The sequence below is a fragment of the Mustela nivalis genome, assembly GCF_964662115.1.
Source record: "Mustela nivalis genome assembly, chromosome: 3".
In the NCBI taxonomy this organism is placed as follows: domain Eukaryota; kingdom Metazoa; phylum Chordata; class Mammalia; order Carnivora; family Mustelidae; genus Mustela; species Mustela nivalis.
Window position 1 is genome coordinate 93,359,387 of NC_139022.1, and position 12,524 is coordinate 93,371,910.

At 38.2% G+C, this 12,524-nt stretch overlaps 1 protein-coding gene across 19 annotated transcripts in view; it reads left to right on the forward strand.

Annotated features, from left to right (window-relative positions):
* Positions 1 to 12,524, forward strand: part of PDE4D (phosphodiesterase 4D) — a 1,511,392-nt gene that overhangs the window by 1,090,560 nt on the left and 408,308 nt on the right. Inside the window, exon 1 of one of the 19 annotated variants that reach the window (XM_082725926.1) lies at positions 203 to 383. The exons of the other annotated variants lie outside the window; for them this stretch is intronic. Within the exon in view, the coding sequence (XP_082582052.1) occupies positions 259 to 383 (125 nt within the window). The 5' untranslated portion in view covers positions 203 to 258. Of the gene's footprint in view, positions 1 to 202; positions 384 to 12,524 lie in introns of those variants that run through there. 19 annotated transcript variants of the gene reach the window in all.

Genomic DNA, 12,524 nt, shown 5'->3' on the forward strand with positions numbered 1-12,524 from the left:
CATCTGCTCAGCCAATAATTGGTCAGAGCACGACTCTGATTAGAAATAAGCAACAAGCTTCCTGTGTCCATGAACAGAAAACAAGGTAGTGCATGTAACCTGGGAGAAACACGCATTTACTTTTGAAGAAAAGCAGAACCCAGCAACCAGTGAGCAGCATATGCCTGAAATCCATTATCTGACATATTCGTTCCAGCGTCCCGAGGAATGCTGGTCTGACTGCTAAGATTTGTTTTTACTTCCTGTCTTTCGGATAAAATGAGTTTGCCAACAGGCTGTGAGTACCTAACACTGGAGAAGGTAGCTAGATTCCGAAGCCCTTATGTTCATGGATCGCCTTATGCAATCAACAAGCCAATTGATATTAAGCCACAGAGGAGACGGTAACTGCTTTCCTTTCTTCTAGCTGTTTGTCAGTGAAATTGTGTTTTGTTACCCTTTGGTAGCTAGCTGCTTTGTAGGTCTGCTGAGGTGGGAGGGTTATGGTGAGAGATTACTTTGAAAATTCAGCCTACCGAACAGTTAGGAAAAAAATTAACCAAAGAGAGAAAGCTGGAAAATATTCTTAGCTGTTCAGCATAAGCTTATCTGGTTTCAGGGTTTGTAGATTTTAAATTTTTGAAACATGGTTAGTGTTCGTACTGACATCAGAATCATCCATAATGAATATTTGAAGGAGGACCTTGTCGAATAATGGGTATATTAATGGCTCTTATTACCCAGTGCCCATTATCTTATGATCTGCCCATAGCATTCCTCAAGGCCAATGTGCAATAAATATGCTAAAATTCTACTAAAAGCATTAATTTTCATGTGGTCACTAGGGAGGCAAGAATAGGGATAGATATTTTTCTTCTATAGAAAATGTCATTTGTACATCAGTGTTCCAGGATTCTGCTAACTCCACCCACCCCCACACCACACACGTGTACACACACACACACACACACACACACACACACACACTACACAGGCAAACTCAGGTTGTATAATTAGTTATCTCAGAGTCAAGCTCAGTGTTTTCATTAGAAGGGAAGACAGTGTGTAATAACTAAACCTGTTCTGTCTTCCAGCATTTTTATGCAGTGTCAGAACAGAGATGAGATGTTTGACTCATGGGTCCAAAAATCATTCCTCAGTTTTGGTTTTAAACAAAGTCATTTTATTCAGCATTTCACAGTGAACATCAGAAGTGTTTTATAAGGATGTTCCATTCTATCTGTGAAAATGCCAGTTCTCCCTAAGTTGATGAAGTCTTGAAAGAAAAATATAAAATTCTAAAAGTAACATGTTTTGCTTGAAGATTATCATTATCCTCTTACTCTTCTATTTTTCTTTTTCTAATAACACGCACACACAGAATCACAGTGCATACATTTTTTTTCCAGGTTTGACCTGGTTATAAACATGAAGTAACATTCAGATATTTGATTGATTTAAAAAAAATTCCAAACCTTCAGAAATGCCATGGGATTAGTTTTTCAACAGAAGGGGTAAAAAAGAAAGGCAGGGGTGCGGGGTAGTTATGATGTGATGGGACTGAACTTTTAAATGTTTTTGAGGGAAAATATTTTATTCTTTTCCCCAGGATGTCAAGGTTTTTCTGTCCAGTTCTACACCATCTGAATTTATAACAGGCTAACAGTACCTAACAATGATTTTAAGATACTTCCTGAGACACATGACCTGTCTCATTTGCTGCCTTCTCACTTCCTTCTGTAATTAGTGGTGTGATATAACAAATCCTATTAAGTTGCCAAGTCCACATTTGGATGTTATATCCCTATTCATGCTACCTTATTTCTTTCTGCTTTAAAGTAATAAGCTTTATATGTAAGTCAGGGGAATCATATGTTGATGTAAATTGATATATACGTGCATAGAAGGTGGACTCCTAGCATACTGTATTATAACCAGGCAATTTCAGACTCACCCCCAATCAGTTTTGATATTGAGCATCACACTGTGTTTTGCAAGCAAATATTCTTGCAAGGCATTTGGCAATAACCAGCCTTTTATAACATAGACCTTGAAATGTAAAAATTCAGGTCCGACTTTTAGCATAATACATTGCTTATATAGAGAGAGTAATCAAATAGATGACTTTCTATGAAAAGATACGTAATCATTAAATCATAATATCTAGAGCTTTTAGCCCATGGAGGTGTGACAACAAACATGTATGGAAACAATAGTTGGAGGAGGTGGATGAATGAATGAAGTTCCAAATCATAGAGAATGCCTTTTTATTATATAGCTCATTTTTTTTAAGTTGTACATTTTAAAGCCTTTATTTGAACTTCCTTCTAGTCTGCTAAGAAAGTTGTACACCTGGAATGATGATAGATTATCATCCTAGATCCACTAAAATCTACCCCAAATTAAACAGTTAAGTTTTCAAGAGTGCTTGCTAGGACTCATCCAAGATTTGTCTAAAACAACATAGTTAAGTTTATTGTCATGTAGTCACAGTTGTGCTATTTGGCTGAAAAGGGCATTGCTTTCTTAATTACTAAAAGGAAAGAAGGATAGAAGGAAAGAGAATAGGAAAGAAATCTAAAGAAGAGGGACTATATATTGAGGTTGTAACCTATTCACAGAAGCATAAAGTTGAGGTCATAAAAAGAAATTTAACTTTTTACTAAATTGGAGAAGAAGGAAATCTAATCATAAATGCAAAATATAGCTTAATGTATTTTTTTAGGATTTTATTTATTTATTTGAGAGAGAGAGAGAGAGCACAAGCCTTGGGAGCGGCAGACGGAAAGGGAGAAGCAGGTTCCCCTCTGAGCTGGGAGCCTGGTGTAGGGTTCAACCCCAGGACCTGGGGATCATGACCTGAACTAAAGGCAGACAGCTAACCAACTGAGCCACCCAGGCACCCCAAAATATAGCTCGATTTAAATACAAATATGTCCTTCTTTATACTGCCTTTTTGAAAGAACTGCATGTTTTCTTGGAACACAAGGAAATAATTTCCAAGATAAAAATTAGCTGTATTAGAAGTGTGACCACATGGTCGTTTAATAGTTATTAGTTTTTATTTCAAGCGTCAATGAAGACATTAACAAAGCAGTTAACATTCTTAAATCTTAGTTAAGCTCCATGTTGAAGAGAATGGCCATCCTACCATCTGTAATCCTAGTGATTTTCCATATTCTTGAGTTTAATTTTTTGCTTTTAATTATTTGTAGATTCCAAAAACTCTAAAACTGTATTTTTACTCCTGAAAGAAACATAATTTCTTTGTAATTTTATAAAACTTTGATGTCTTAATTTAATACACAGAAATTCAGTAATCAGATTTAATCTGGTTTTTCCACTCTCTTCTCACCCAATTAGACTGTAGGGTTTTTGATCGCGTAGATCATGTCTGGTTTGTTGTTATATTTTTAGCGCCCAGCAAAGAGCCCAGCACTCGTGAGAGGATAAATGCTTGTTTAATAAATAAATGATGAGAAAATGCATGTTATCCATCTTGGCACAGGCATATATATCACTCCCCTGGGTGCTACCATATTGAGTCTTTGGCAAGATTTTGCCTCTGCTCTTCTTCCCTATCACTTGTGTTCTCCTTCCTTATTTACCTATAGAAGCTACAAGCAGCAGTGACTATAGACTAGGAATTCAAGTGATTGGGGATCACAGCTTCTGTTATTACCAGTTTGGCAAAGCAGAACCTCGAAGTTATTACTGTATTCATAAGTATATATATAAAGCTCCATGTGGTAGAAAGGAGGAGGAAAAGTCAATGTGGGAGGAGGCAGAGGGGAGCTCAGGAGGGGGGGAATACCTTGCAACTATAAGAAGTAAGATATAAACACATAAATTCATAAAATAAGTTACCAAATTATGAAATGTAAACCCGGGTTCTCTGTTTGTCCTGCTGTAATGTAAAACTCACAGAAATGTTTATCAAAATAGAAAACAAAACAAGGGAGACTGAAGGGAGGAGACACATCCCACTAGCACCCCAACGTTGTGGAAAGCATCTGTGCTCTAGTGCACCGCCTTTCACAGCCAAGTGCATTGCTGGGTCTCTGCCAGCCCTTTGTCCAGACGTTCAGTGCCTCTACCCTGTGTCTCTGGCTCCTTTTTTGTTCCCATCTGCTTCTCTCATATACGCTCAGGCCTCTCTTTCTCTAAATCCTGGAGGTAGGCTTATGCTATCTATTCTCTCTGGGATTAGGAAAAAGCAGGATACAAAAAAAAAAAAAAAAGACAGGAATAAAAAAATAACAAGTTTGAGGGTATGTTAATCAGCCCATTTCTCTTCAGAGAAGAATTACAAAGTTGCAAACTCGAGCAATCGGCAAGCTATTCATTGACTCAAATGGTGTATTATTGTACTAGGACTGCTATAACAAAATATGACAGGCAGAGTAGCTTAAGCAATAGAAATTTATTTTCTCATGGCTCTGGAGGCTGGCAGTTCAAGATCAATGTGTCAACCTGGTTGGTTTCTCCTGAGGCCTCTTCTTGGCCTGCAGCTGGCCACCTTCTCCCTTTGTCCTCATGTGGCCATTCCTCTGTGTGTACATTCCTGGTGTCTGTGTGTGTCCAAATTTACTCTTCTGGTAAGAACACCAGTCAGACTGGATTAAAGCTCACCCTAATGGCCTCATTGATTATCTCTTTAAAGACCCTGTCTCGGGGGTGCTTGGGTGACTCAGTGGGTTAAAGCCTCTGCTTTTGGCTCAGGTCATGATCCCAGGGTCCTGGGATCAAGCCCTGTATCGGGCTCTCTGCTCAGCAGGGAGCCTGCTTCCTCCTCCCTCTCTGCCTGCTTCTCTGCCTACTTGTGATCTATGTCTGTCAAATAAAGACCCTGTCTCAGATACAGTCCCATTCTGAGGTACTGGGAATTAGGGATGTAGCATATGAATTTTGGGGAGACCTAATTCAGCACATAGCAAATTGTATCCATAGAAATTATTTGCTAGTAATAACTATGGAGGAAGATAAGAATTGCACTATGATCCCTGCATAATCAGTGACCTCGTATACATAAAAATAGTATTTTGTCAGTGAGTCTGACCCTGCAGGAGTGAGACATTACCAAGTATAAAAAATACTTCCTACATTTTGTACCAGAGGAAACAGTTACACATTATGAACAATCAGTCTTCATCAAATAGAACCTCTTTCATTTGGAATCTATAATCTTTCAAACAGAGACTAGACAGGCATTTGCTTTTCTATAGTCTTTTATTTTTTTTAAGATCTTATTTATTTATTTGAGAGAGAGAATGAGCAGAGGGAGGGAGAGAGAGAGAGAGTGAGAAAGAGAGAGAGAGAGAGAGAGAGAGAGAGAGAGAGAGAAGGGATTTACTGATGAGCAGGAGCCTGACGTGGGGCTCGATCCCAACACCTGGAGAGATCATGACCTGAGCCAGAGGCAGACACTTAACCAACAAAACCACTCAAGCATCGCTATGGTCCTTTATTTTATATGAATATTAAATTATCAGTTTAGCCAGTGGTTCTCAACTAGGGCAGTTTTACTCCTAGGGACATTTGGCAACATGTAGGGATATTTCTGATATTCATACGTTGGGGAGTGGCTAATGGTATCAAGAAAGGTAGAGGACAGGGATGTAGTTAAATAGCATAGAACACATAGAACAGCCTCTACAACAAAGTGTTATTTGACCCCCCAGATCTCATAGTCCTGAGATTGAGAAACCCTTATGTAAACAGAATGGACGGGGGAGTATTTCAAAACTCTCCGAAAACCTTTGTTTTTATCCAGACTCTTGATATTTTTTATGTATTCATAAAAACACCTTCTTTCCTCTTTCTCACAGTAACCAATAGATAATACTCTCTTGGCCTGGTTAAAAAAAGACACTCGCCACACTTTTTTAAAATGGTCTAAAACATTCTGTGATTCACACTGTCCAGCCTTCTGATTTGTCTGAATTAGTGGCTTTATTGCATTGTCAGGGCCTATTATTCTTTCAGTAGAGGTGCTACTGAGATTGCATTACAGGAAGCAGAATAAATGATCTAATACATTCTTAGAGCTCCAGGCTATGTGCTAAACATTGACCTGCTTTTCAAAGTGAAGTGAAAAATGCAAGGTGAAATTATACGGAAGATAACAAATATTAAGTGATCATGCTATTGGCCTGGTATAATGAAGCTCTGTGGACCCCTTGTCCCCCACCCCCACATCAACAAGCCCAGGCACATTGACTATGGATGTGTGGGCTGCATGTACATGTTCCTTGTAACCAGCTCATCCTGATAGCAAAGAGCACATTTTCATAAAGGGAAAACTCTGAGGGAGAGGGAGGGCTTTCTTTGATGGAAAGTCCTTCTTTCTACTAAATAAAATTTCGAATTATCCTTGGGTTACTTCTAACCCTCTCTTCTCAAATCTAGATAAAAATTGTTGGCAGTAACAGTTCAAACTAGAACTAATTTACAGCTTCCTCATTCTCTCCTCAGTTCCAAAGCAGTACATCCAGCGGCCTATGATCCAAAGAACTCCTCCAGAGAACTTGAGTTTGATATATTTGAAACTAAAATGACCCAAGGAGTCTCACCATCTTCCATTTCCTCAGGGATCTATGGCGAAACCAAGAAGTCCTCCTCCATGCTTCTTCCCTTCAGCCTAACTGCTCTACCACTAGCTGGGGCAGGTGTATTTCTTCCCTCTTCCCTTCATTGTCAGCCCCACTATGCCCTTCTAAACAAAGTTCTAGTGCTCTTTTGCCTGAAAGACTGCTACACCTCATAACTGGCATCTTTATTCTACTGTCATCCTTGTTCTGAATCATCATCCACAGATTAATTTTCTAAAATTTCCTCATGATACCCCCATACCTATAGCAGTAGTTTGTCACTGTCTACAAAAATAGTCTAAATTTCAATTGATGATGATCTAGTGCTTTCTGAACTCTCTTGCCTTGTAAATTTTGCTCATCTCCCATTGTACTCTGCATTTTGGATATAAGAAGTTCTGATCATACCTCTGATTTTGCCTACAATTCCCCTTTTCCTGCATTTTGTTAACCCCAACTGTTCCTGAGGTCTTTTTCATTAAGCCTTTTTTTTCTTTTCTTTTTTTTTTAAGATTTTATTTATTTATTTGACAGAGTGATCACAAGTAGGCAGAGAGGCAGGCAGAGAGAGAGGGGGAAACAGGTTCTCCACCAAGCAGAGAGCCTGATGTGGGACCCTGAGACCATGACCTGAGCTGAAGGCAGAGGCTTAACCCACTGAGCCACCCAGGCACCCCTCATTAAGCTTTTTCTAATTCCCTGTTTCCAAATGGGAGTTGCTCCTTCAACTAGCAGCTCTTCTTTTCTAACACATCTATCACAGACTTTCTCAAATGAACCTCAATCATTTGTGTATTTTGCATCTTTCCTCCTCCTTAAGAATGGTGGGAGGGAAACAGCTGTTATAGGGAGAGTAGTTTGGGTGTGGCACGTGACATAAATTCAAATGGAAAAGACTTAAGCCCTATCCTAGCAGAAGCAAGTTGTATTAAAATCTTGACATGGACAGTTTCATTACAATTACAAAATACATAAATATGTGATTATAGTTGTGAGAACTGCTCAAAAGGAGGCAAGAGCCCACTAAGACTATATGAATAGGTACCTAATATAGTCTGCACATTTGAAAAATGTTCCCCTTGGGATGATGAGGCCTGAATATAAGCAACACATTCTGTGTGGAATCAAGCCCTGATGTGAGCATTAAAGGAACTAAAAAGATGAGGTGTCTGAAATGTAGTGAGACAGGGAGGAGAGTGGCAGAAACAAACTGGGGAAGATAGGGAGGGAGATGGATCTTTTTAAAAGGTGAATCTACTAAATCATTCTTCATTTCATTTTGGAGAGAAACAATAAATAATTTTTAAAGTTTATTCACTGGAAATGTGATCTAAGAATATTATGAGTGTCTTATTTATGATTTAGGATTTTAAAACATTGAAATAAGCAGTAGATAATATCTGCTAACCGAAGATATTATTCCAATCCATTGCCAACTTCAGGGGATAAATAAAAGCAGTCATAAACATTAGCCTTTGTCCTTCTGCATTCACCCATCACCTAACTGTACCTATGCCAAAAGGAATAGAATGGGACCATTGAGAGTACTTAGAATGTTTATTGCCAATGAAGTACAGGAGACTCTCTGTAATCACAGAGACCTTCATGTGTTAGTCATATTTCTACATCTAATTAGAGATGTTAAATTACTTAACATTTTGAACTTTTTTCATGGTGGTGATTGTTGTTTTGTTGCTCTTATTTTCTAGTTTTCCATAACTTAGCTCTTACACTGAACACAATTATTTACACAGGTGATCTGGTACAGAAAAAGGAAAGCTTCTATTACCAATTTTAATTTTACTTTGGAAACTGTGATAAATGAAGTAGTGAATTCTGACAAAGTATTCCAGGTTTAGGATAGGGCCTGGTTATCAAACAGTTTATAGATGAGTATAGAGTATCGGAAAGAAGCACAACCAAAAAAGAGTGACGGGGCACCTGGGTGGCTCAGTGGGTTAAGCCTCTGCCTTCAGTTCAGGTCATGATCTCAGGGTCATGGGATCGAGTCCCGCATCGGGCTCTCTGCTATGCAGGGAGCCTGCTTCCTCCTCTCTCTCTGCCTGCCTCTTTGCCTACTTGTGATTTCTGTCTGTCAAATAAATAAATAATCTTAAAAAAAAAAAAAAAAGGGACGCCTGGGTGGCTCAGTTGGTTGGACAACTGCCTTCGGCTCAGGTCATGATCCCGGAGTCCTGGGATCAAGTCCGGCATCAGACTCCCAGCTCCATGGGAAGTCTATTCGCTCTCTGACCTTCTCCTCGCTCATGCTCTCTCTCACTGTCTCTATCTCAAATAAATAAATAAAATCTTAAAAACAAAAACAAACAAACAAACAAACAAAAAAGAGTGGTGGTCAGCAATCTACCAAAAGCCTTTGAAACAAGAGTGATGGCCTTGGGCTAGATCCATGATGTTCTGCTTTCTATGTCCCTAAGAGGAAGGTTCCCCAATGAAGAAGATAGTTCTGCTAGTCATGAAAAAGAGAGATACCTTGAAGAAAAATTTGATGAGAAGGAAGTTGCAGGTGTCCAAGGGAAGGATAAGCAGCTTTCCAAAGTGGAATGTACTCTGAATTTTAAAAGGTGGTCAGCCCTCCATTTATGTGGTTCTTGGAGGCACACGGTGTTACTCTTCAGGCCATAACATCCCCAGGGAAATATTCCCTAAATGGCCAGACAATATTAGGCATCTATTTATATACTTCTATTGCACCATTATCTTCTTTCTAGCTGTTCTCATGGTTGTAATCATGTATTTATGTATTTTGTTGGCCTAACAGCCTCCTTCCACATTCAATTAGGGGACATGGGAACAAGATCTAAGCCTGTGCTTTAAATTACAGTGTTTCAAGTGCTTTGTACAGGGCCTGACATATAATAGGCATTTAAGCAGTTTTTATGAAATTCTTTTTCCAAGTAGGAATAAGAAAGTAATCAGAGACAGTTAAATAAATGTGTAACTTTTCGGAAACATATTAATTCATTTTGGCAACTTCTAAACCTGCATTAAAGCACTGGCCACTCTTCTCATTTAAAAGTGTGTGATACCTACTGCCTGAAATCAAGGTCTTTTTATGGCCAAAACTGAACTTATTGTCTTACTCTTAGGATAGATTTTAAGAGGGTGACTGAGTGACTCAGTCATTTGAGCATCTGACTCTGGGTTTCCATTCAGGTCATGAACTCAGATTCCTGAGATCGAGCCCCTCATCTGGCCCTGTGCTCTGCCAGGAGTCTGCTTGACTCAATCAATCTCTCTCTTTTCGCCCCCTTTGCCCCTGGTCCCACTCGGTTTCTTTCTCTCTAAAATCAATCAGTCAATCAGTCTATCTATATATCTTCTTTTAAAAAATCTATTTCTTGGGACGCCTGGGTGGCTTAGTTGGTTAAGCAGCTGCCTTCGGCTCAGGTCATGATCCCAGCGTCCTGGGATCGAGTCCCACATCGGGCTCCTTGCTCAGCAGGGAGCCTGCTTCTCCCTCTGCCTCTGCCTGCCATTCTTCTGCCTGTGCTCTCTCTCTCTCTCTCTGATAAATAAGTAAAATCTTTAAAAAAAAAATCTATTTCTTTTCTTCTGTTACTTGGTTGGAAAACTTAATTGATTACTATGCACTTATCCAAACCAGAAACAGGAATCACCTTACTTGCCTGCCTTTATCTCAACTCCCTCCATCATCACTGAATTCCCTTTATCTGCTACTAAATCCTTCTGTCAGTCAGTTCTACTCTGCTTAACTAATACTTCTTATGAATGTGATCTACTATTAGAGCTTCTTAAGTGATCTTTATGTCACTGGTTCCATAGACTCTACCCAGAATGCTGTGTGTGTGTGTGTGTGTGTGTGTGTGTGTTGGTTTCTTTTCTTTACTACAGTGACATTCACTTTTCTTCAATACCACTAAATTATAAGACCATTTGGGTGGTAGATACCCAGTTCCAAAGTTTTAGAATTGACCCCAAGTATAAAATTACAGATTCCACCTCTGTGGTGTTTCTTTCTGAACAATGACTAAGTCAAAACAATGAATTTGCCTAATATGCATGAAGAAAACATTTAAAATTCCCCTAAGATTTCTTGAAGTTTGAGCTTATGGTTTTATGAGAATTCACAGTAAACTCTCTCGCAAACATGTAGCCTTCAGTTTATCATAATACATGAGAGATTACTGTAAGAATGTGGCATTTAGTCATTGATTTTTTTAATCCAGGCAAAAGCCAGAAAAAAATTATATATATGTATGTAAAAAATTATATATATACATACATATATATGTAAATTATATGTATGTATGTATGTACCCACACATATATATAATTTTATATGTAATTTTAATATGTATATAGAATATGTATATATGTATATATGTATTTATATACATATAATGTAAATTATATATATGTATGTATGTACACACATATATATGATTTTATATGTAATTTTTATATATAAAATTTTTATACACCCACATATACATGCATACATACAGCTATAGAATCCTCAATGTCTGTTGAACAGTCACAAATTATTCATTTTGCTCTTATGGTGGGCATACAATTTTTCTAAATTTATAATTTCCCTCTGGCCCCTGCCATTTTAATTCAAAATATGTCCTTTTGTTTGTACTGTTATTTCTTTATTTTTTAAGATTTTTTAAAAATTTAGATCTCGCAACCATGAGATCATGACCTGAGCTTAAAACAAGAGTCAGATGCTTAAATGACTGTGCCACCCAGGCTCCCTTGTGCTGTTATTTCTGAACAATATATACTGGTATCCAGTATAAGATAAGTTATGTGATCCTGGTGTTTCCATTGTAATTCCTCTTGTAAATAACAAGAAAGTCAAGAATACCAGCAGTTTTCCATTCTCTTAGAGTTCCTCTTTTTGTCCCTTCCCTTCTCTTCCCTTTCCTCCTTCCCCTTTTCTCTCTCTATTTCTCTTTCACCCCCTCCTCTCTCTCTTTTAGGAATCCAGTAGCTATGACACCAAGAATAACACAATTCTGTTTTCCCTTTCTCTTGCTTGTGGTTGGAGTCATACTCTGCTAACAAGGGAGTTCTTAGTTACTTTGACTTGCAAGAGATTTTGTTTCTCTCTGATATATATTTATATATCTCTCCTTCTCTCTCTCTCTCTCTATATATATATATACACGCCACATGCGTGACACACACACACACACTATTTGTTGTTGTTGTTAGTAAATTTTTTTTCCTTTTAGGGAAAAATAATTTGAAATCTAAGGCTAAAGGAGTCAGAAATTGAGTATGATGAGTTCTGTAGAATCAGGACATTTCAGCCCTGGGGTTACCTTTGTCTCCAGGACTTTGACTCCAGGACATCTTTAAAATCACCTAAAAACAGAGTAAGAGAATGAAAGTGAGCCTTCACATAACTGGCAGTTTTTTGCACTAAATTACTATTTTTACTACAACCTCACTATACTCTCCATGCCAGATCTGGATTTAAGTTAGTTCAGGGATGGTTGGGGTTAAGTTACTCAAGGACTAACAAGATTTAGACAGACCCATTCATCTTTCCAGGCTGTTGTGACTAAGGACATGCTATAAAAAGAACAATTCAATAGAGTTACACTGTCTGAGCACTGAACAATGCAAATTCAAATATATATACTATGCAGAAGGGAAGAAACAGACGAGAGAGTAATAGCAGTGTGAATAGGGCAGTTTCACTTTCTTCATGTGCCACCAAAGTGCATGGATCTATGTCCACTAGTGTGGGATGGTATATGCTCTTTCCCCATCTCAGTTCCCATAGACGTGCACAGTGTGAACAGCTTGCTTTACATTTGAGTTATTTAAGGGATTCTCTGTGGTAATATTAACTATACTAGATGTTTGCTGCTAAGGCTGGTGTTAGAACTTGAACTAAGTAAGGTATGACCCATACTGAAGTTTATATCTCTGCACCATTTAAAAAAAAATTTTTTA